Source organism: Anomalospiza imberbis, chromosome 3 (genome assembly GCF_031753505.1).
Source record: "Anomalospiza imberbis isolate Cuckoo-Finch-1a 21T00152 chromosome 3, ASM3175350v1, whole genome shotgun sequence".
Lineage (NCBI taxonomy): Eukaryota > Metazoa > Chordata > Aves > Passeriformes > Viduidae > Anomalospiza > Anomalospiza imberbis.
In genome coordinates, this window is record NC_089683.1 from 59,917,374 (window position 1) to 59,943,105 (window position 25,732).

General features: G+C 39.2%; 1 protein-coding gene across 4 annotated transcripts in view; it reads left to right on the top strand.

The window, feature by feature from the left end:
• Positions 1–11,110: 11,110 nt before the first annotated feature.
• Positions 11,111–25,732, top strand: part of SCAF8 (SR-related CTD associated factor 8) — a 164,612-nt gene continuing 149,990 nt past the window's right edge. For 3 of the 4 annotated variants that reach the window (XM_068184661.1, XM_068184660.1, XM_068184662.1), the window contains exon 1: positions 11,112–11,383. In XM_068184661.1, coding sequence (XP_068040762.1) covers positions 11,354–11,383 — 30 coding nt within the window. In that variant the 5' untranslated portion in view covers positions 11,112–11,353. Of the gene's footprint in view, positions 11,384–25,732 lie in introns of all 4 variants that reach the window. The other variant, XR_010997283.1, reaches the window with a different exon arrangement.

Sequence of the window (25,732 nt, forward strand, 5' to 3'; positions counted from 1 at the left end):
ACTTTTAAGGACTACATCTAACTTGTGAAAAGAAACTGTGCACAATAGCATTTATTGTACCTTCCTTATTAGAGGAACAGTTGTTGCTTGTTTTAGTCTCACTAGTAACAGAATCAAGAAATTTAGCTTTGCCCATGACTGAATCCTTGTGTTCCAAGTCTAGCCAGTCTTTTTCCAAATAGATTTGAAGAGAAATCCCAGTGAATTGTCAACATCAGTTACGGTCTTGCTGTCTGATCCTATAATTGGATGCCACTTTGTTCTGTTCTGTAAAACCTCAGGGGATTGCTCAGATCCACCAACTCAGGCAGATAATTTGATGTTAGATTTGAGAATAATTACTGTACTTACTTATTAGGACCCAATTTTTGTAATAAATGATTTTTTTATTTGTTGTGTTTTGGGGTTTTTTTCAGAGTATAAGAATAGCATGCTGAGTTAGGGATGCATTGTACTTCTTTTTCTCTTTCAAAAGTTGATTCCACTATGAATGTAGGAATCAGGCTTATAGTAAATATCACCTACAGTTACTCAGCATGCTTAGAAGATACAAAGGCCATATATTACCTTTTTACTAGTTCGTGAACATGTAATTGTTAACTCAATTTTTTTGGGAGTACTTTTGGATAGTAGCATAAGTTTGTTTCCTTTTTATTGTTGCCTGTCATAGCATATGTTACTAAAGAGTCTCATTTTATTTTGATTATTGTCAGTATTCTAGCATCAATTACAATTGTTGGGTATTGAACATAGAGAGAACTTGATTTTTGCTTCTTTTTTTGTACTTAGATCATCATTTGCCACACTTTGAAGAGAACCCACCAGGCAGAAATGACTAGTGCCAGGGTTCCCTTTATTAGAATTAGTGTTTCATTTACAGGATTGTCAGACCTATTAAGCAAATACAGGTGCTATAGCTGACAGACTTTATGCCTATGGTTATAATGCACTTTATTAATGTATAGCCTTGGCCTAGTTACATTGCATTACCAATATGCCCTACATGATGCCAAATCAGGGGGTACAGAATTGTATAAAGGAGTCTGTGCTTAATTCACCAGTGCTTAAAACTAGGAGCTTTGAGAGGCCAAAATCAAGACTGGAGTCCCATCTCTGTGTGTTTTGTAAGAGGCAGTAATTTTCCTAGGCTTTAGGTAGCTTGTGACTCAATCATATTTACTCAGAATGCAACAAAAATTAAAAAAGAGAAAATTGAATCAATAATTTAAGAAAAAATGAGTTTATAAAGGCACTAATAAACTGCTAGGTTCCCATTTCATATCTACTTACAGTTAGTCATTAATGGAGAAATGATACAAAGAGGAGATAGTGAAGGATATCTCTAGAAAAGGTGATTCACCACTTGCATTTATTTCAGCAAAGCTCTGTATGAATGCAGTGGTTGATGGCAAAAGCTGAGTTCACAAGTTACAGTCCTCAGTATGCAAAGCACACTGGGGGCAAGTACCTAAACTGCATAAAAATCAGCAAAAACTATAGCTGAAGTGCAAATCATATGCTAATAATCTGGCTTTGGTTTTGATGTTGCATATATAATTAGCATAGCAGCATGCAAGTAAAGGGAATATTTTATTAATATAGATTGCTAGCAGAATATTTTTTTTAATCGCTTCCACCAGTGGGAAATGGTAGAGGGAGATAAAAAGATTGGCTAATGAACCAGCCACCTCCTGTCAGGTGCATTGTTAAGGCCACGCCGTTGGGGAGGAGGCACTGATTTTTGGGAGAGCCGGGAGTGGAGGGCGGTCAGCACCTGCGGGCGAGCTGGGACTCGCCTGCTTCCAGATTCGTGCTGCAAAGCGCTCGGAGCGGAGCAGGCGGCGCGGGGAGCTGCTGGCTCCTGACTGCCCCAAGCGGCCCTCGGTGGTACGCGTGAAGGGGGGTTATGTGAGCAGGGAAACAAGGAATGCCGAGGGCAGGCAAGGGAACTGCATTTCCCTCAGAAATAAAAACAGAAATAAAGAAAAGAGAAGCGTGAAGGCGGCCCAGGCTGCCCGAGGGAAGGCGCTTTCCTCTCCCGCCCCGCCAGGTGGCGCCGTTGCGGCGCGGGAGCGGCGGGGCCGGCCGGGCCCTGAGGGGCTGCGGGGCCGGGGTGCTCTCCTGCCGGGGAAGGCACGGGGAATGCCGGGGCTCCGGGGCTTTGCCAGCCGGCTGGAAGCGCCGGCCTGAGCGATGAAGAATGGACCCGCCCGCCGCCCGCCGCTGTTGGGGGCGCAAAGATTTGAGCTCGCTGTGGGGGGCTGCAGGTCTGCCTCCACGCGGCGCCGGGACTGCCTCGTAGGCTTTTGGGGCAGCAGGGGGAGGAAAAAGCCTTCAGGACTGTAAGTGCAGCGCGAAATCACACAAACATCTTTCGCCACCATCTTTTCCCCTTTTAGAGCTGCCCTCAGCGTTACTCAGCTGTCGGTCTGCGGCTGGATGAGCGAGGCCAGAATTCGAGTTGGAGTATCTGGCCCTGATGGCTCTTGATGCTTTCATCACGCTCCACAGAATTGTTTCTCCTTAATGAGGCTTTTGACCAAAAGTTTGTGTCATGCTTCTTTACCAGCCAAAGTTGCGAAGAGACTACATGCTGTGTCCCCAAAAAGTCAGGAGCTAGGAGGGCGTTTTCAGACATTTCACCTGTGAAGTGCGGCTGCTGGTGCAAATTTCCCTCTGGGGATGCAGTTGTGAAGCGTTTGGTGAACACCACCAGCATGCCGAGAAAACTGCAGCTAGGGGAAAGCTTTCATCAGAAGCTATTTTCTCAGTGTGTTCTATTTGAAGGACACAAGAATAAATCTTCTTACGTGGACTTTAACACAGTTAAACAAAGACAAGATTGCATTTGAGAACTTTCTTAAACTTGGGAAGAAGTTAATACATTACTTTTTTAGTTTTAGTTTTTTTCTGCTGTTTGTCTGCTACATGCATTTGATTTATCTTTGTACCATCCTTACAATGGTTTTATACTGGACATTTAAGAGACTTGATATATTTGCAGATTGCAGGTTAGCTTCTTGTCAATTTAATTATACCTGAATAAATATATATGAAGCTCAATACTCAGTTTGGCCAAGGTTTTCTGGCCAGCTGGAATGTACCATGTTTTGCGTTGTGTAAGAAATTTTAAATTATATTATCTTGTTCTGTGGATTTTGCAAGGTAAGCATAAGACTGAGAAGTCTCACCTGGCTCGTAACAGCAGCTGAGCTCTAGTCTGGAGAGATAAGCTTTACTATTTGCATTTTGTTCTGGGAGGATTTTGTGGAGGTGTGTTTTTAAAGCACTATCATTAACATCACTTTGCTGTTGAACTGGAAAGCTCCGTGAACATATCCAAAGCTTGTCTCTCTGCTGTGCCCTACTGTGCTTCTGAATGCCTCATTTAGCATCTTTTGAGTTATTTGGAATTAATGGGAGCAATTTTTCGACTAATACATTCACATCAAGAACAGATCTGATGATAACCAAATGTTCCTGGATGTTCATGTTCTTGTAGTGGTACTATTACTGAGGCAACCACAGTCTTTCACAGTATAGCAGTGTTAATTTCTTAAGACTTATTCTTAAAGGCAGTGACCACTGTGAAAAACATCAGACTGGAGAGGATGATTTCCCCTAAGAATCAACAATTCAGATCTTACAGCCACAAAGTCTTAAGAAAGCTAATAAAGAGCTTTTTGAGTACCCTATCCCCTTACTTCAATGTAAGAGCTACCTGTCATTGTTTGGTAAAAAAAAAAAAAAATATTACACTGAGAGTCTTTTAATAAGTGCGTATAAAGTTCCTTAGTATTTCCATCCTTGTAGCATTAATTTTTCACCTGTATATCATAGTTCTATATGGAATTTAAAGGATATATAGGCCACATATCTCTTATTATCTTACATTTTGGCTATTAATGCCCTTAGGAAGTCTAAGTCAGAAGCCTGAAAGTTGAAGGTGGGGTATCATAGGTACATAGGAATATAAAGCATGGCAATGCTTGTTAGTAAACCTTGTTAGTAAAGGTATTTACTTAAAAAGGCTAGGTGGATTCCAAGTTGTCCTGTAGCAAAGCTAAAGCAAACAGAGGCATTTGGACTGTACTGAGAAGTTCATACCAGTGTTCCTACAGAGGCAATAAGGAACATTTTGCTCTCTATCCCCAGCAATTCCATTATTTCAGGCACTGGGAACCACTATGGCAATGTGCTGTTCCAAATATTATTTTATGCAATCTTGTGTTTAATGCTCACAAGCAGGTGGTTGTCAGGGTTAACCAGGCGAGTGATTTCTGTACAGTTTCTGATTGGGCAAGCACAGTCTTCAGGAAACTTCAAAAGTGTTAAAATTAAGTATACTCAGGTGCTGAGCATTTCCCTTCCTGGATGAAGTTTACAAATAATTTCTTGTTAGTTACTGTCTTGTACTAGTTATAGGCCAAAAAATGACAGAGTGTATGTCTGTGGACTTCTGAATCTTTTGGATAGGTGAAGGATTAAGAGGTATTATTAACTACTAGATTTTACTGGACAAAGGATTCTGCCCACATAGGGAGTGTATTTCTTCCTGCCAAGCTCCACGTGTGCCATGCTATCATCTGCTACACTGCAGAGTCAGCTTACTTTCTTCTGCCGATGCTTCAAACCCTATGATTTTATTGTTTTTAATATCTTCTGTGCAATTTTTTAAATTAAATGTTTATATTTTTTGTGAGCCTACCCAGATAAGTCTCATTCTTGGAGGAGGAAGAAATGGATTTGCCATCATTCCTTTTACTCAGTTCTGATCAATAAGTCTTGCAGATGGTCTAATTGATGACTTATTTAAACTAGTGAACATGTGCTTATGCCTAGCTTGAAGCATGCAGATAGTGTCGCCTAATAACATTCAAGAAGGACAGTGTTTCCTCATGTAGAATTTGAGCATTACACTCAAGAGATCACTTTTTAAACTTGTTTTATCCTAACCATATACACTATAATTGAATAGAGTAATTTTTTTCTAGGTCATCTGGAGAGAAATCTAATGGTTCATAGAAAAAGCTGACTGTCATGTCAGGAACAGATATTACTATTACAAAATAGAGTTAATAGTGTAAATAGCAAATATTGTCATTATAGTATCTATTTTCAGTAAACACATTGAAATGGGAATACACAAGTATACAGAAAGCATAGCTATGTAAGTTTCTCCTGCAACAGTTGTAAGTAGCTAATGATTTTTTTTTTTCTGCTAGGGTTTTCCTTATCACTCTGGGTAAGGTGGTAGCTATTTAAAATTCCTTGGACTTTTGTGCTGGCCCACACCTTGTGTGTGTATGTGCTATTATCTCTGTTCTGCTTGTTCTCATTTAACATTTCCAGTGCAAAGCTTTCATTGACTGAGCTGTTCTTTTCTAAGTCATGAGTATGTTTTTAGAAAGAAAACAAACTTTCTGTATAGTTTGTGCCACCATGGACTTCTGGTGTCTCTCCTATTGCAGTATGAATTGTTAATGAGCTGAGCCTCGCTGTCCAAGATCTACCAGAAGAAAGTGTAAGGAAATTATTTACTTTTCTAAATGGAGTTACTCTTTATTGAAATGCAAAGGATGATGCAAAAATTCCATTTCTTTAGACCAAAATAAAATATAAATTATATGACTGCAATGAGGTCATAACTTGACAGAAAAGAAGATCTGAAACTGGGAAAGACATGCTTAGCAGCTGAATGTGATGAAAAAAACTATCAGTGTGATAGGGAGGCATATTCCAGTTCTGTGGAATATCTTCCTTGAAAGCATTTTTTATTAGTATTCGATTAAACATTGAAGATGTTTAGGTTTAATCAGTATGAAATAAACCTTGGCTACTCCTTCATTTCTGGGCTTCTGCACACTGAGGCTTTGGTAGCTATCACAGTACTTGTGCATGTGGTGAATCTGGACAAACCACTGCAGAAAAATTTGTCCAGTTCCATATATACCTGTGGCAAAGGCCTGTGCCTAGGAGATCTGCCTACTGATTTTATTGTCTTTATTGTGGTATTGCATAGTCTTACTTTTGATAGAAAAAGTGATCTTAAGCATTGGCTAAAATTTTGATTTCAAGTCTTTGCAGATTTTTAATATAATGAATGTGATGTTCTAAATCTGAGTTGTTGAGCTCAAAGCAAGGTAAAAAAGCTTGAACCAAAATTGCTCACTTTCCTATGTTATTTGCTAGGGACAGTAAAGAGACACTATGGAAATCACTCTTAGTGTATTGTGCTCAGTTAAAGCCTGCCCTCGTTGCTGTTAGCCTGTATGTAAAAAGCCAGCTGGTAAACACTTTTTTTTTTTTTAAAGTAAAATTGTTCTCAGTTGATCATGTCTAATGTTCTTACTTCAGGTTTTTGACCCTACATGTGCCTGTTCCTCTACAAACAGCAGTACTCCAAATAGGCAGTCTTGTGCTGCTTATAATGTCTGAAATTTACTAATGAATCATCCTTGAATTTTCCTTAAAATACCTAAGTATATTTTAGAAAGTTTTCATTTTTTATTGAATTCTCCAAGAATTCTTTAGATTGAATTCTTCAAGGCAGTTTTAGTACATATATGTTTTTATAGACATATCTACTGAAATTTTTTTTTCTTAATTTCAGCTTCCCTTAAACAATTAATGGATATGTTTGTAGTTGGAATTTACTATATAAACATTTCTTATGTCTTCTATGGTATTTGCAAGCTAAAATCTTATGGGTTTTCTATCCTTGCAGTTCTGCTGTTACATTAAAATGATGCAAGCATGGTATAATTGCTACTGTAAAACCACTGTCTGACCTTTATTTTAAAAGAATTGTCTTGTTAGGAGCAGAACTAAATGTAACTATGCAGCTTTAGGAAACAATGGTTGTTCTACCTTGTAATTGTACACTACAATCAATAAACAGGATGCCACAGAGTTCAAGCTTCAGGATTAGAACCCCACACAGAATAAGAAAACATTAGTAAATGCCACGGTTGGTGTGACTTGTACTGCTAGCACACTTTAGCATCAGGTGATCCAAACCTCCTATGGTCAAGTCTGAGAAATGTTACTTGAAGGTAATTTCTAAGACTTTGTTCTCCTTTCCTGGATTAAGCAGTTTGCTTTGAAATCAACAGAGATTTATAGAGTATGCCTCTGAGAGAAGTAGCTGGCCTGTAAATTAAAGCTCCAATTGCTTTTTTCAATAAAGTTGTTTTGAGGTTGTTTCTGTGGTGTTGTGCTGAGAGAACCTGACACCATAACCCTTGCATAAGTTCAAGAGTCAGTCAAGCTCGACCAGGAGGAACTGCATAATAAACTAACTGGAGCTCCAAACTGTCAGGCTATCATGAGTAACATGTGGTTCTAAATGATTCAAAAGTTCTCTTTCAACCTCTGAAATATTTAAAACTCAAAAAGGAGCTCCTTATGTGAACATATGTCTGTAACAAACTTAGGAAAAGTTCAACATAAAATTTATTTCCATATTTTTCTCTGTTGCAGTTTAAACTTTTAAAATGTTTGCAGAAGTTAAGAGGACTGAAAATGCAAATGAAAGAGAATGATGGAGTTAGCAAAGAAGGACAGAGGGGAGAAATGAGCTACATTTCTGTAAAAAATGTAAGATATTTGAAAATGCACTGAAAAGAAATGGGCAGGGTGCATGGAGGATGACTTGTAGCTGTGTGTTCAAAAAAATTGTGGAGTTAGTTTGAGGAAAACTGAGTGACATTTGCTTACCTGAAGCTAAGTTACTAGTAACAGGTCTATTTTACTCTGTTTTCTGTCAAGTGGAACACCAGTTCTCCCTCCAGACACTTGCATGTAGTTTCCTCTGCTGAAACAGGGAACTGCTTACTTGGATGACAGCTTTCTTAAGGACATTTGCCAGTATGACACTTGTTGGATCTATTGAGTCTATATTTGGACTTCTCTGAAATAGGAAAAAAGCAAGCATACCTATGTTACCTTCTCTTATGGGGGAAAAAAAAGAGACTAAAGATGTATTCAATCCTGCTTTTCTTTCAGAATTGCAAACCTAGATATTTGTATCCACACAGGAAGTGTGCCGCATCATTGCAAATCCCACATATAATTCATTGACATGTTGGGAAGCAAGCGGGATTTCATCTGCAGAACTAATGTTTCTGGTATGAGTTTGATCAGTTGTGCAGAGCACTGGAACTGCAGAAAGCTTGTGCTGTGCAGGAAGCTGATGCTTACTCTGCTGTGCAGCACAATGAGAATTCTCCTGGCTTTGGTACGTCAGGAGCGATACCAAGCCAATGAACGGGAGAGCCTTGTGGGGCAAGGCCACCTTGTCTCAAAATAAGCTAGTGTTTCTGCACCAACACTGTTTCGATGTTATATCATTTGTATGTTTTCTTAATTAGACCATGTAAACATAATCTGAGATGCTTTACAATATTCATTTCATAGCCTATTTCTCATTCTTGGATGACAGCTAGCTCCTTTTGAGATAAGGGATGTAATGTGCTGCTCTTCTTTCTACTGCTGGAATTAAAAAGGGCTGTTAAAAGGCTTTGCTACCTAAATATTTTAAGTGGTAAAAATACTTGTTTAAATGTTTATTACAGACCTACAGAAAGCAGGCTGAAAATGCATGTGTGTGTGTGTGGGGAACCACTTAGTTTCAAATTCAGGCTCTGCTTTTGAGGTCAAGGCTTTGTGCATGTATCTCTAGCTGTAAATTCTACCCCTCCTTCTTTGGTTTCTTCTTTATTGGAATAACTTTTATGCTTCTGGAAAAAAAATATTCCTGAAAAGCAACTGAGTGGGAGTTTGTGATCACATTGAAGCCAATTTCAAAACTTTTTTTACAAAGTTTCTGCAGTGTGGAATTCCATCCATTTTGCTAGGGAAATCTAGGCTTGCTTCAATTTCACCTAAAAGGGAAGTTAGCAGATCCTGAAGGACTGTTTGTAACTGCAGTACTTCAGTAAGCTTTCTAGAGGAGTACAAGATAAATAGTTACAGCAGTTACTCTTGTGGTACAATGAGTACCCTGTAAAGCCTTCACAATAATTTGAACAGAGCCGTCTCTCTTCATATTTTATTTACTCTTAATTCCCACAGGAAAAAAGCAAACAAAGAAACAAAAACAACCAGAAAAAAACCAAAACCCCAAACAAGTTTAAAAAGCCCCAAACAAAACAAAACCCGAAAGAGAAACAGAGGTCTTGTCCCTCCTGGCAAGCATAGTGTGCTTCTCCTGAATCATCTGTGAAGAGGGACTGCCGGAAGGTTGCACAAAACTCTGCAGTTCATAAAGTATCAGTGCCACTCAGGTTAGAAGGAACCTGGGGAGCTTGTCTACTCTGAGTAGCTTACTAAAGTCCTTATCCCAAGGAACTTCATAAAGAGCTAGAGACTGCACAGCCTGTTTGGAAAACCTACCCCACTGCTTGGACATCTTCGCAACTGAAAAGGTTTTTCTTGGGTTGTGTCAGAACTTCCCCTGCTTCAAGTGAAGACTACTGCCTCTTGATCTCCTGCTGTGTAGGAGGTCAGCAGAGAACTTTATTCAGTTGTTTAAAAACAAACGTCATTGAGCCTTTATTCAGTCATTTTACTGTGCGGGCATTGGGTGTCCTTCTTATGCCATGGCCATCTGGTTTTTTTTTTCAGTCTGAACAGACACAGTCCTCTCATCCTAACAGGGTATTTGCTCTTGTTTCCTGACCCTCTTGGTGGCCTGATGCTGCAACAAGGGTGGTTCCTAGAGATGGGCTTCTTCCTTAAGAAAGCCTGTTGGGGGGTAAGACAGGAAGAACTTCCAATTCCTTTTATAAAAAGACTTAGTAATCTTTCTTGTTTCTGTAAGAATGGAGTTGTAGGATTCCAGATCTCCGTCCAATGTTGGGCTTATCTTAATTTATGTTACCTTGTTTGTTGAATAAAGCCCATTTCAGTTTGAAGTCCCTGACTCAGGCCCGAATTGGGATTTTCACTGTCCATGAAGAGCCTTTGTGGCTCTGGTCTGAGGGGCATTTCTGAGACCATCAAGGCACAGTCTATCCAGAGCCTGACCTAGAGCTGTGACTGGAAATAGTGAAATGTAATTCAGATGGGAGCTGACATACCTCTACTGTGTCAGTACAATTGAAAGGACATAACCAAGCAGGGAGAAGCAGCAACTGAAGACAAATGTAAGTTTTCATCTTCATTGCTTCTGAGATCCTTGAGCCTTTTCCTGGCAAAGGTGAATCATAGTGGTTTTGTGTTTGAGGGAACAAAAATCTATGCCCTGGAATTAAGTCCTATTTGACAGAGCTGCTCCTGCTGGGATTTCTCAGCTAAGCAAGGTGTTTGTGCTTCAGGGAGAGGCAGGTGTTCTGCCGGTCTGGCATGGTGCTGGTGGCATGGGAAAGTGCACCCTGTCTGAAACTTAACCTGACAAGATGCCCTGCGTAGTCAAACAGAAATGCCTTAACGCCTGGTGATGGGTTTAGAGACTTCTTGGTGTGGAATTGTCGAGTTATAATATTCATGTAGTAAGTGCACTGAGGGTTGTGACTGATTTGCATTACGATTGTCTGGGTTTTCTCCTTTCCTCTTGATAAATAGTTCTGATTGCTTGTGGGCTTATCGAATTATGATTTTTTTTGCCCTCCTACACCTCGCTGATTCTTTTTCCCGTTGCCTTTTTTCAAGCCTGCATGCCGTTCCCAGTTTCGCCGGCGGGCCTTGCTGCGGGGAGAGGCAGGTTCAGCGGGCCGGGCGTAAGAAGGCGAACAGTTCGGGGATCTCGAAAGGGTGAAAAGGGTGGCTCAAGAACTCCTGGATTTGCCCCCCGGTGACGAAACCCAGCGGCATTTAACACCTCGCTCCCATAACGCTCTCCTTCCCCCCGGCTCCGGGAGGAGGAGGAGGAGAGGGAGGAGAGCGGGCGGGGCGGACGCGGCGCCATCCCAGCAGCGCCCGTGCGGTGCGGCGCGGGCTGCGGCGCGGGCGCTGCCGGCAGGGGGCGCTGTAGCCGCCTGCGCCGCTCCGGCGCTGCACTGCGAGGAGCCCCCGCGTGTCCGCCATATTGGTGCCCGCGCCGCAGCCGCCGCGCGTTGTTCCTCCATCTCCTGCCGGCGCGGCCGCCCGGAGCCGAGCGCGGGAGGGAGGGAAGGAGAGAGAGAAGGGAACGCCGGCGCTGCCGGGCGGGAAGCGGGGCGAGGAGGAGACGGAAACGAGCGGGGCCCGCGTCCCTCCGCGCCCGCCCCCTGCGCCACCCGCCATGGAGAGGAGGCCGGGCGGCCCCTGAGAGAGGAGCGCACGCACGCACGGACCGAGACTTGCCTCCGCCAGGCCCGGCCCGGCCGCCATCAGCGGAGAGAAGCCGCCCGGCTCCCGCCTCCGCCGCGACATGGAGGCTGTGAAAGCCTTTAACAGCGAGGTGTGTAACCCCCAGCCGGCGGCCTCCCCTCCTCGGGGCCGGGGAGCGGGCGGGGCCCCGGGGCCTGGCGCCTTCCCTGCCCCCTCCTCGCAATGGGGAGGCTGCGGAAACTGGGGGAGCTCTGGGGGGCCCAGGGATGCGGGAGCATTTCCGCAGGCCGGTCCGGGGCTCCCCCCCGCGTCGGGCGGGAAAGGGCTGTTGTCGCCGTCCCTGGGAAGCGGGAGGGTGGAGAGGGTAATGGAGACATCCCCCTCCCCCCCAGCTTCTTCCGCCGTGAAGCTGGGGGTGGCTGAAGGGGAAGAATAGATCTGGCGGCGGGCTGGAGGAAGAGGAGGACGCGTGAGGAGGCCGAGGAAGAGGAGGAGAAAGAGGTCTCTTCCCTGCGCCTGGCCTACGGTGGGGCGGGTGATGCCCGGCCAACTTCACGCAGCGGCCGAGGAGGCTGCGCTGGGCGGCGGGGGGGGGGGTCCAGGCTCGTCGGGCACGGGGACCGTGCCCTTCTACGCCTTCCCTCGTCTCTCCTGCCACCCTCTTCCTCCTCACATGTGTGTCCGAACCCCGCCAGCGCGCACTTCTAACACCTCGTGCAGCTAAGCTTTAAATCTGGGAAAGGGAACACAAAGGCATTGGAGGTTCGTCTTCGTGTTTAAGAGTCTTATATTTGCAGTGGTCAGAATGGAAGCAGACATTCCCTACATGCTGCACAGAGCTGAGATCCTGCACTGAAGGACTGTGCAGAGAGCAGGCTACGGAACCCAACAACACATACATACATATAGGCTGAGGTGTTCATATTGCACCTGGCTTCTCTTTTGTGCGGAGAGCTAATGTTTATTTTATTGTAAGATGGTTCTCGTGGCAACTCTGTTGCTGTCACTGTGAAAGTATCATTTGTATTTTGAAGTTAATGTACAAGCAAGAAAAACAAATACATATTTTTCTTACCAAGTCCTACATTTTACAAAGTAGTTTTTAACTTATATTGACCTTATATAGTATCAGCACTTGCTATAATGTATACTTTTAGAGACTGCTCACATACCGAAGCTCCCAGTTTTAACGGTTTTAAGTAATGCCGTTTCATTTGACCTGTGGTGGAACAGTGTGGCAACCATGTTGTTGTTTCTGCAAGCACAGTAAGGTAGATTTCTGAAATGAGCAGGTACTCTCCAGTAACTTTGGGAGCACTTGTACAGCACTAACCTAGATGTGCAGTTCTAGGTGTTGCACTTTATGCAGTTTGAATTCTTAAGTAGAAATAAGCACATTGTGGCCACTAGAAGAAAATCAACACTAACTAAAAATTTCATTCTTATTTTATTACTTGATTGGCACATTTTCTATATTATGCAGGGAAATGGAAGAATCTGGTCACAAGAACAGAAGAACATAAGTTGTTCAGAACATTTTCCTTCTATATACCTATCAGTAGGAGCAGAAGTCTTCCTCTTCATGTTGAAAAACAGTTTCTAACTGACTTGCTGAGCACTTGGGTATAAGTACTGTAAAAAATAAGTCTGAGACTTAAGGTGGTAGCTGTGCTGAAGAGGAGAGCTTTAGATTATGCCTTAAATTTTCTAAATCCTTAAAAATAGTAGACAGTAGGTTGTTGGAAAAGAAAATGCAGAAGAACTGACAGTGTCATTTTAACTACCTTATCTGATATGTTATTAATAGACAGTATCTCTGATTTAACCTCTCTATTTGAATGCTGGGCTACAATGATGGGAAGGTTTTAAAGATGCCATGACTAAACAAACCCTGGTCCTGGAAGTAAATGGTACCAAACTTGATATAGTTAAAGAATCCCAAGTGTCATTGCTAGCCACTCTTAACACCTCTGTACCCAGTGCAGAACTGACCTTTAATTTAACTTTCTGTCATTTTCTCCGGTTGAACTTATCTATACACACTTTTCAATTTAGAACTGTGAAATGATCACTAAATATTTGAATTAGCTAAAGTGTATGAGTCTATATATTGCTGTTCCTACATGGTTTTGATTAATTTACAAAATATTGGTTGTAAATATTACTTGTAAAATCCTGTTCTTAGTTTATATTATGTTTTAAGGTCATGTTAAACTCCAGAACTGACATCTGAGTCCTGTTTTAGACTTTTCTGGCTTAAAATAGATGTAAAGTAAATTTATCAGATGGGACAGAATAAATTGTATAAAAACTTTTACCATACTTTTTCTTATGCAGTTTGCATTCAGTTAAGGATTTTACAACAGTTTATGTAACTTATTGTGAAAACCAGATGACACTTTAGAAGGAACATTGCAATTAAACACTCAAGTTTGCAGGTTGATTTTTTTTAAATCTGGTTTTTTTAAAAGAAGGAGTTGTGTTTGGATTCTGCAGAAATGCTAAAATAAAGGCATCTATCCGTCTAGGGAGTATAGCTAACTCCAGAATTGTATGTGAGCTGGGCAGTATCTTGTAGGTGACTATCCTATATGGCAGTCAGGATTGAAGTGCTTAAAATAGGCTTGTCATTAATTTGATTAGAAAGAAGAATTTCGAGTTTATTTGAACAGTAACTACTGGAAATAATAGCGGCTATTGCGGAAAGCTGTTCAATGTCTAGTGATGATAGGTAGCGCTGTCTGTGCTGTACCTAGTTGTATATATAAAATTAGCCCTAATATTTCAAGTCTTGGGAAAGGTAAATTTAAAGCTGAGAAATAATCATGCTCCTAAATAAAACATGCTCAGAATTGTTTTCATGTAATGACTGATATTTTCCTATTTGATTAAAACTGCTTGGCAAATGAAAATTGGAGTAATATACAACTGAGTTAGTACAGTGTTGAGGTATTTGGTAATGTTTTGTACCACAGAGTTTATCATTTGCTATAATTGGCACCACAAAGACTTACCACTGCAGAGCCATTTTCCTCCTGGCCTCAGTTTAGGCCCTGAGATTTTTCAGCAAAGCACAAAATCAGATTCAAGAACAGGTCCTGACAGAAGAAAATGAGTCAAGTGTTTCAAATTCTCTGTATGTTCTATAAAATGTATTTTGTTACAGAGGAATTGAAATGGACTAGAGGCAAGCATGTGTGTCCTCACAGTTCCAGTGCTTAGGTGACAGTGATTTAATTGCGGATGTATATAATTAAAATTCAGTATTTGTTACATAGTCGGCTCAGTGTTAAAGTCCTGCTGTCATCATCAACTCTAGCTGGCCATTGTCACATTGCTTTTAGGTACTGGTCTTGAAGTTGGTTTTGAGTGCTATACTCCACAGATTTTTCTTGCAATACTTGTCCTTTTTGCAGTGGCAAGCCAAATTATTTTTCACTTTATAATGTGAAGACTGTGTGGAAAAAGAAGACCAATGGATGTTTTAATTCTAAAACACATTTAATTATTTTAAAATTTATTTCTATGTTAACATGTAGAATAAATGTAAATAGTTTTACAGTCACATAAATAGTCACAGGATTGTAATTTATTTTAAGGGGAACGGAGATCGCAAATTAATTTTTAAGTACAACACAAACGGAATATTTGAAGTTATGCTTTGTTTAGCCAATAGTAACTGCATCTCTAATAATTAAATAATAGGCATCTTGAAAAAATAGAGCAAATTCAACTTAGAAATTTATTTCTTTAAAAACTGCAATAGTAATTCACTGATCTTGTTCAATTGAACAAAGCATTTCTAATAACTTAAAGTTTATCAATATCTTTACTCACATACAGGCACGCATCTCTTCATGTATGAGCTTCATCAAGTGCATGAGTGCATCAGTTCATGATGTTTACTGATGTTTTTGTTTTTGCATTCTCTTTAAAAACAAAACAGAAATATCTCCTACATAAGCTATGCATGCTTTGGTCAAATCATTGAATATTATTTTCATTTTGAGTTGCTGAGACTGGTACTTGCATCTTTGATTTACAGCCATTTAGAAGGTTAGTAATGGTGAAACCTACTCAGGAGAGTTAGATAGCATATCTAGATTTGAAATTTACATAGTTGAATCCAATACACAATAGTTGTTATCGTCCAGTGCCACAAATTTCAGCTGTATTTGTATTTCTCAGGCAATGCAGTATATTATGGCACTGGAGAGGCAATTGAGAAAAGAACAATTGTATATTAAAAAAAAAGGTAAAATAGAATAAGGTGAAGTTGGTCCCTTGGAACTCAGGAACAAGAAGGTCATGTGCCTTTCTGATTCCTTTCACAAACACCTTGTTCATTTGAGCGTGTCTTGTATGAAAAGTTCAGTTTCTCTTGTCTGTATGGTTGTGTGCTGATACATTCATGTACAAGGGAATTGAATAGAAAACCTAAGTGTCATCAGGGAGACCTGGAATATCTGACATCTTAAAGTGGCATGCACGTAAAGTGCTGTAAGGTTAAGGTAGTGATTACTGTTTCTTTAAAGATGGTGTGGGTTGTTGTGCCTTTTCTAGGGGCTGAGAGTCATAATTAAAACTTCTGCAGCATTGCTAGGTTGGTGTTCAGCCGTTATTGACAATGAAAATGGTTGTCTTTACATAGTTCATCCTACAATACGCTGAGCTTTTGAGAGTCAAGTAAGATGATGCATAAAGTGGCAATTGCTGCTTTTGGGTTCACTTGTCATTCTGAAATTGATCAGTGGTAGAGAAATGGCAGACACTGATCATTTATTGGTAGTGCTGTTGTCTATACTTCATTTGCACTTCATTTTATATTGTCCACCTTTATCATGACAATTCTTTGGAAGGTATATTTTAAGGGTCAGTGAGGAACAGTTCAGTGGTCTACAATTTCAGAAATGTGACCCTTGGAAATGACCCACATTTTAAATACTGAGCATTGGGGTATGGGTGCATAAAAGTACAGAAGGCTAAACTAAATATTCTATTTCAGACTACTTTATTTAAATGGCGTATTCTAAGTCAGCGAGGCAGGTTCTTCATGAAAGAATGCCGGTTGATGCTAAAAAATGCTAAATGGTATGCCTCATGAAGATGCTAAATAGAGATTGATGCTGAATAGCTGGGGAAAGTGGGGAAAAAAGGATGCTCTATAAAATGAGCAGCCAGGGCTTTGATTAGTGCAAGTAGATACTAGCAGTTATGTTAAGGAACAGTAAGAAGACACATAAGCTACTCCCTGTCAAGATATTTTTCTTGGATTCTGCTGCATGTTTCATGTTGGCTGAAGCACCTAAAACATCTGCAGGGTTTTTTTTCCTAGCTGTTGTGACAATGATAAAACCTGTATCTGTTTTCTCTGTCACTGTATTTTACTAGCCATAAAAAAGAGTACTACCTTTTTTCATATCCTCTTCTGTTTGAAGGACTCTGCAGATGTGATAAGTTTAAAGCTTTTTTCTTTTTTGTTTATCTGCTGCCCCATATATGGTCAGATACCTGTAAATTTTATTGTAGCAAATTGGGATGTGAGCTTCTGGTTTACTTTTGTCTTTTGTCAGAAGAAAAAGTGATACATGCATTTGCATGCAGACACTCATACATCTGAAAAGTTGTTTCTGTTTTTCATTCTTAACCTCTGGGGTGGATGTGAAAAATGTCTTCCATTTTAGTTTGCTATATAATCCTGTAGCGTTTCTCAAAAAAAAGGATGAATATTTACATGAATTTCCTTAAGATGCAACAAAATATGTAAGAATTTGTTAGTTTCCTGTTTACTGTCAGGTGCATTAGGAGCAGTATCAGTGAAATGTAAGTATTTTACTCTATTGTTTCCCAGCAAGAATTGAACTTTGATGTCTCTCAGCGATTTTTTTAAAAAGTGTAGGGAAAGAAAGTCCTTTTCTCTTCAAGGTACAGTAAATAATAAATTGATGTTCACCTGGTTAAATGTCTCCATGTGTGCTGAGTATATATTTCCCATTTTAATATCACACTTTCAAAGACTGATCTGACCTTTGATTTTTATTGGCCACAGAACCTTGACTTCTGGCCTTGTAAAGACATGCTCCTGCAAGTGTGTGTTAAAGGCCCAAAATGTTAGGGTTGGGTTTTATTTTGGTGCATGTCTTGCTCAAGAACCTAATTTCTTTAGTGAAATAGTATAGGACAGACATTTATAGGTTTTCAGTCTTGGATACATAGACTTTAAATTTGTTCTTAAACTGTGATCTAGATCAGATAGATCCTTGTGAGCCTGGAGCAGTTGTGTAGATCTCCAGATTCTGCAAACTCTCTGGGGCTGTAACTGGATAGTTACAAGTATTGATCCTACTTGCTACTTGTTTAGAGAGCAGCGAGCCATTTTGCAGTTTAAAACAAATGCCCTTCTGAACTCTTATAACTTCAGATCCTTTGGTTGTCACCTGCTTACAAGATTATACCTGGGGCTACAGTCTTAGACAGAGTACTTAAAATTGTCTTAACAAGTCTTGTTTGAATTTGTCACTATTTGAGCCGTGCCTCATCCTTGGAAGTGTTACAGGCCAAGTTGGATGGGACTTAGAGCAACTTGGGCTAGTGGAAAATGTCCATAGCGGGGAGTTTGTAAATAGATGACCTTTAAATTCTCTTCCTACCCAAACCATTCTATGACTAACAGTCTGTTTTCCTATGGCAATTGTAGAAGTGGAGTCTGGTAATCCACATGGCTTTCTTGCAGGGAAAAAGCCATTGAGAACAAAACTTCTTGGTAAGGCAGGTTTAAAAATACTTTAAAGTACTGAAATTACTCCCATAAGAGGTTTTTTTTTACTTAGGAAGAGGTCTTCTATCTTCTTGTCTGTAAAATTGATTAATCATTTTACCTCATGACAGCCACTAAAAAATTCATCCTGGGTGGCTCCTCCAGCCTTGGTTATAGTCCACATTCGTGGCCTCAGCAGCCACTGGTGTAACTCCATTGTGAGGCCCGGGACAGAGATGCATAAATGGCTGTTCATATGTGCAACCAGATTTCAGTGAGCTTGGCTTTGAAAGTTTAAAAACAACTTTTGAAAAAAGTTCCAAACAATATTAGTCCTTGTTCCTGTTTGGAACTTTTTGCAAGTTGCACGTGTATTTCTATTCTTCCATTTTTAAACTTCTTTGGAGCTACTTTCTGCAGTATTTCTCAGGGAGCACTGACAACAGCAGTAGTTGGGTAGGTAATTTTATTAACCTTATTCAGGAGCTGCTTCTTCACTTTAGGGTACATGTTCTTTAAGGCAAAAACACGTAGTCCAGTTACTGCTGTACTACTACTTATTTTACCTGTTCTTGCCATACGTATTGATCAAAAGGAGACATTTTTATAAGTAGAATTTTAAATGTTAGCATTTGGAGGAAGTAAGAAGAAATGAGTGCATTGTCACCATGACCCTCTCTCTATCAGATTTACCCCTACCAGAAATGCATATTTCTTGTAATAGCCTGCTGTTTCTGCTCTTAAGCTTTTGGGATGTGAGCTGGCATTTGTACAAAGGTGATTACTGTGGATATACAACAACTTACCATTTTGCTTCCACTTCTTTTTGCAAGAGTTTGCCTACATAACTTAGCTGGTTTTACTGGGTACAGTTTTTGATTTTATGAGGTTGTTCTTTTCTCCTGTCCTTGGTTATATGAGTGGGTGGCTGATGCTTTGACATTCAGAAATATAATGCACATGGTTTAATTTACTAAACTACATGTGTGGAAAGTGAGGCTTGGCAGCTTTGTTAATGTGTCTGCTGTTGATGTTTTTGAGGGCTGGCAGAGAGTGTTCTGGTTCCTCTTTAAAATGAAAGCACAAAAGAAGGTGTGCCTAAAGAAGGGTGGCAGAGCTAAGACCTGGAGCAAGGAATGATGGTTTGGGTGAATGGTGGCTGAACAGTAAAACAGTGGAGGGTAACAGCACCTGAGAGGTTGATGCCAACTATTTTTGTAGCCTTGAGCTTGTTTATTATACGATACTCTTTATAACATTAGTTTTGAAAGATTGAAGTAAATAGTGCTTTATAAAATATTATAACAGTTGAACAAGGTGCACTGCCTTTATGCAAGGAAGTGAACGGTTGTCTTACATATTTGAATTGAAATTTATATTGAAATAGCATGCATTTTTGGGAAAGGTAATTGAGAAGATCCATCATCTTGAGTGGTTCAGTCTAGGGCTCAGTGTTTCCAAATAATTAGTTTAGAGTTGAGTGGTAAAGGTTTCTGTACTTTTTTTGTTCTCCATTTTCAGTATTTATTAGTTACTTTCAAAAACTTAAGTAGAATTAATTATGTGCATTCTTTGCTTTCCACCCCTGTTATTCTATCGTTTGTTTTTTCTGTAAAGTGCAAAATACTGTAAATTGCTCTCACTATAAAACTCTTGGTTTAAAAATGTTGGCCTTGTAGCAGGACTTTATGGAGCTCTCAGTGCATAATTTAGAAATTAGTATGATATGTAGAAATACAATTTGAATATTTTACTAGTGAAGTGATTGCAGTTTTAAAAAGATAAATTATCATACTTATAAATGTTTTTGGCTTTTTCAGAGGGTAAGTCCCAAGACCTTAGAATATATTGGCCAGATTGTTGGAAGCCAGTGGAAAGACCTGATCAAATCAAAGTCTTTCAGAATACCGAATCTCCTTAACAAGACAAAGCTGGTTCACATGAAAAGGAGTAGCTTCAGTTACTGAAGACCAGACATGTTGGTCTTCATAACTTGGTTACCAATGGTGTAGTTTGCTTCTTAATTTTCACAAGAGTGAAGTGGAGCACTTAAGCACTTCACAGGAAATGGAGACCATTTATATGACAAATATATTGGTTGGAGAAATCCAGTCCAGTACAATCTGTGATTTTTTCTTTTTTTTTTATTTGAATCATTCAGTTTCATTGTGAATGCAGGGGTTTTAAACTATATTCAATGAGATATTTTGAAACTGACTCAACAAGACAGTTTTTGTCATGCGCTCTAAAAACAGTTGGTAGAGAAAATGTGTGAGTCTGATTTTCAAAATGTTTAAGATCTGTTCCTACATTTAATATCTCAGAATTGTAGAGGTGTGATTGTAGTTAGGTTTCTCTAAGGCTTTTAACTCTTTGTTATGCCACACTTTACCAAACTAGTGCATTGGAACAAGGACAGAGGGTACTTCTCCAGTGAAGGCAGCCCCCAAGCTCACATCTGAAAATCTGTGATGACTGATATTGTGACAGAAGCTGATCCTTTTCCTCTTGATCTAGAATTAGCTATATAATAATGATAAAATGGAAATATGGAAATTAGCCATATGGCAGGAAAGATGAGAAAATTGCTTGAAGTGAAATGCTTCTGTTATTTTCCTTGTTTTCTTGTGTGATACTTTTACCTGGATTTTTTGTCAGTCCTTCCTTTTTGTTATTGGGAGTTCAGGCATTGGTGAAGTGCTCACTCTCACCTACCTATTTCATTTGGTCCATTTAGGTCTTTCTAAACTTTTTGTTCCCATGCAGTGAGTACACCGAGTTACTCTGAAGAGAAAAAGGGGGAATTGTATTTGATGACTTAAAAATGGCTAAGAGCAAGTGGCATATGTTCTAGAGACTATCTGAAGTAAGCATCTGTATTGCACTTGTGTGGAGTTCAGGAAAGTGGAGCCAAATCAAGGCGGTTTCTTTAAATTCCAGTTTTATGTTCATATGTGTACAAAGCATGACTGTACCAAGAGTACTTAGAGGCTGTCTTTGAAAGGAGTAATGGTGAGGGTTTAAAGAAAATTGTAAATGGGCTGGTGGCTCAAATATGGAGTTTTGTCATTTCATCTCAAATTGTTCGGGTTCAGTAAACTTGAAAGTCATAATTGTGTTTCCTTAAGACAGAAGAAGTAGGAGAAGCACAAATGCAGCCGTGGTAAGAGCTGACTTCATGTGAGCTATCTGATGGGCTGGAGGGACTGCTGTATTACCATTGCATCTTACTTCACTTAGTTGTCTGTACAGAATTTGGCATGAATATTTAAATGTCCTCTTTTAACATAAACAGTGGTGTATATTGCAGCTGATGTGTAGGGAGGGGCTGAGTTTTTGATGTGAGTGTTGTTAGTTGCTTTCAAAATTTTTTTAACGAACATGCACTTAGATATCTAGAACATGGACTATTATACTTAATTAAAACTACGTGTCATGTACTTTGGTTATGAAAACAGTTGTATAAAGATAGTTGCTGTTGTCTTGCAACCCACTTGGTCTGTCCTTTTTTAATGTTGGATTTTGGAAACTCATCTTGGTTGATAATTGAAAGAACAAATTTTTTTTTTTTCCTCCAAACTTAAATACCTTATGCTGAAAGGAGCATCTGCCATTCTGGTCATCCTGCATATATTTTAACATTTATATGCAGCACTGAGGGTAACAAAGTGCTGTCAGGTTTTAAATAGCAGTTCTCATTGGTAGGTCCTACTCAGCATCAAGTTAAAATCCTACATACTGTGAGATGAGGGCATGCACTTTGAGTAACTTTTCCAAGAAATTTAATTTCAGGAGAGTGTATAAAATGTAACCTAATAGAAATCTGTTGATAAGTGTCCTTTTTTTTTTAAAAGCAATAAATGACAATACTCTTTTATTGTTCTTTGAAGTGTGGTGATATTAATATTTAGTAAGCTGTTCAGAATTCATTATTCAGAATAGTATTCAGAAATACTATTTCTGTATTTCCAATTGGATTTGATTTATTTTAATGCTATTGAAGTATGGAAGAAATTAACCTAATTTATTAAGATATTATGTATTTGGCTTGACTTCTAAGTATTTATTTTGGGTTTTTGGCATTGATATTGCTGATACTTGTTAGTTTATTTGATGTCTGGTTAGTGTCCATTATTTGATGTCTTTTTAATGTGTCCTGCAGAGCAGGAAAATTTTCTCTAGCAGGCAGAAAGTATTTCTGTAGAGAGATTTGTAACTGATATCCCTCAGACTCGTCATTATCTCATACTTAAGAGATAGACTGAGTCCTGGTATATCAGCTTCAAAATGTTTATTCCCTTAGCTGCTGTATCAGTGTTACAGAGATTTGTCTGTGTGAATATCTGTTCCTTTGTATTTCTTGAGATGAGAATTGTTCACAGCTTTAAATCCTTCTAAAATTATATGAAAAAATTATTTGAAAAATTATTTCTTAGCTGCTCTTCTTGTCTTTATAGGATGTGGCAGAGGTATAAAAAAGGGATATATTATTTATGAAGCTTTTAAAATTTTAATAAAGTTAGTACTGCTTTCTATTTTTTTATTCAAAATTTTGGTACAGGAATAGCTGTCTGGCTCTTTTGCTTATTGAATAAGAGCACTGAAAGATGTTGGAATTAAGTGCTGGGCTTTGCAGAAGTGCAGTGTGCCATTGCCTTCCATGGATATGTGTAGTAACTTGCTGTGTAAGCAACTGCCCATCCTCTTGGGATGTAAGTTCATGTGCATGATGTCTGGTCTTCACTTGAGAAGCTTTAGGCTATAGCTTAGCAGCCTGTAATACTGCCTTGTAAATTACAGCTGTGTGCAGTAGAGTTTGCTTTTTATGAGTATTTACAGTAGATTTCACTTTGAGTACTTATTTAATTATCATTGTAATGATAAAACTATTGTTTGCGATAGTGAATTATGAAACTTTGAAATATGCTGATAAATTCCCTTTTACATAGGGCTTCTCTTGAAGACTACTTTTCTTAACAGAATTAAAGAAAAAAATACAGAGCAGAAATTCACTGCTTTATTTATAGCATCAACCTGATTTTTTGCATTTGCCTCTAGTCCCAACATGTAATTCATATAACTTACTAGAGCTTCGAGTAAGTCTGTATTTTTTCCCAAAGTTTGGAAAGAGGACTTGGTTTATTTAAAATTTTATTGGGGCAGATGATTATTAACAATGCTGTTAACCTTTATGTACACTGGAATATTGCCTTGTATGTAGTGTTTTAGCTCTCCCCATTATTACTTTTTACTGTACAAATAATTATACTGTTTTATCAGATAGAGGAAAATACAGAATTGTGACTATAATTAACTGGCTTTAATTGCTGGCCTGGTCCTGATACATAAATGTACATTTCTGTAGGAAAGAGATAGTCTTAGAAACAACTTTTAGCACTATTTGATCATATTAAGACTTCTAATGCTATCTGTGTAATAAGCTGTTGTGTGCTTTACATGGACATTTGGCTGTCATCTGATTCTTACTTTGCAAGAGCATGACCCTGGGAATTGCTTGCATTAAGACAGATTACGATTTGTAGCAAGTATATCTTTGTGGACTCATTTTGCCCCTGAGGTGCCATTCAGACTGAGGTCTTCCCTGTAAAGTTTCCCTGTGATTTATATTCAGCATTTAATTAAACATGCATATTTCTATTAAAGGTTTATTGATTGTCCCCCACCTAATTATGAAAATGCCAATGGTTGGATGGAATCGTCATACAGGAAATCAGCGAAACAACTTCCCCCCACAGATTCACTGTAAATTTTATCTGGTGTTTTCTTTAGCTTAGATGGGTTGAGAAGATTAATGTTCATTTGTATTTTGTAGTTTCCTGTATTGTTGGCAGTGTGTTTGGAGCTGATCATGTTCAGTCCTCTAGAATGCTTGAGGCAGGCAGAATAGTCTTGTCCATAGCTTTCTAATATAAACTGATAGATCATTAAATGTTCATTGACACTGAAATCAAATGTATGCTGCTGTTAAGTGTGCTGTCTTGAAAAAAAGGCTGGCATTTTTTACAGTAACTTGAAAGTATTCTCATTACTTGGGCTATGCATTTTCTCTCGGAGGAAAATAAAATTACTCCCAAAAGATCATACTGGAATAATGCATTAATGCCTTTTCTAACTTAATTATTTAATACTTGTCTTTTTCAATACCTCAGCTAACAGTTTGAAAATTAATTACCTTACCAGTACAGTCAGACTCCTTGTGACTTATCATTGATTGTGTAACTCTTGCCTCATCCCCTCAGTGTATTCTTTTTTCTGCTGCAAAATCAGTTACTAAATGAACAGGAAAAAGAAATTGATCCATCAACTTGTAAGGTGGCTTTTTATGTACATCATCAGCAGGTGATAGATGTTCAGTGTTTGGAGATAAATTCTCAATGTACATTTTAAAAAGAGACTCCACACACTGTGGTGCTTTCCACAACAATGCCTCAGATTTCAACAGCAAATGTCTGTACTTACTAGATTTTCATATAAGAAATGGTGCAAATACTTTCACTCTGCAAATCAACAACATGGAACTTAGGAAGATAACTAGAAAAAAGTTTTAGTCTGTAGTCAAATATCTTTTAGTAGTAATCAGACATTTAAAGATACTGATGAGTTTTTGCCTTTGAGCAAATGTTTCATATGAGTTGATGTATATCCAGAAAAGTAGTAAGTGGCTAGTAAATGGAAGATTTTTTTTCATAATCATATGGTAGTTCAGCTCTAAAGTGTTTGTTTTTTTTAAGTTTACATATGGGTTTCTGTCTGCTCCCTTTCTTTGTTCTTCCAGCTTGTAAATGTGAACGAGTCTGTTTCAAAACGTCTGAAACTTCTGGTTTTATCAGGCACTTGAAGATTACAGTGTTTCACTTTCAACCCTCTGAAATGAATTGTATTTCTACTGTGAAAAAAATGCAGCTGCTGGATGTGATAAGGCTCAAACTTCATTTGAATAAGACCTTTTAAATGGAGAGCTACATTTTATACTTTCATACAAATAGCTGACTGTAATTTATACAGTTATTTAAAAGAGTGGGTGGGTTTCATTATGGTATCAGGGCACAGACTTAGCAAGTTCATGGTGACAGTTTAGGTTCTGAGTCAATTCCCTCTGAGGCATGCCAGAGCTGCCCTTACAGGCTAAGGACAACCACACTGGGCAGTTTGGAGCCACATCCACCAACCTGACTCTTGCTCATTCCCTGCCCATCTCATGTGGTATGCTCCTTGGGTGAGGAAGACCCTTCCCAGTTGATTTTCAGTGCTGAGGTTGTATTGACATATGCCTTTCCTTAGTAATCCTGTTCGCCAGCTGAAGAACCTTTGTTCTTCACTTGAAAGTTTCTCCACAGTTTTAGTTATTCCTGATGATTTCATGCCAGCCTTGGAGATTGTACAGTTGAGAGTGCCCTGTAGGTTAGTACTGTTGCCCAAATATTGTGGATCTAAATGTCCATTTACTGCATTTACTACTGAGATTTTTCTGGTTTACTCTTGAGTTGGTATCTTCAGTGCAATCTCTCATGGATCAGCAGATCTCTTTGCTGAATGGCAATAGCTAGCTTCAAAGCCAGTGTCCACTACTTGCTGTGGACTTGAGCTTAATTTGTCTGCCCAGTTATTAATTGGTAGTGTCACCAATGTTCCTCTTCAACTTTTGACAGTCTGACTTTGTCCTAACCAGAATATAGGTGACAGGAGGCACAAGTGGGTTCT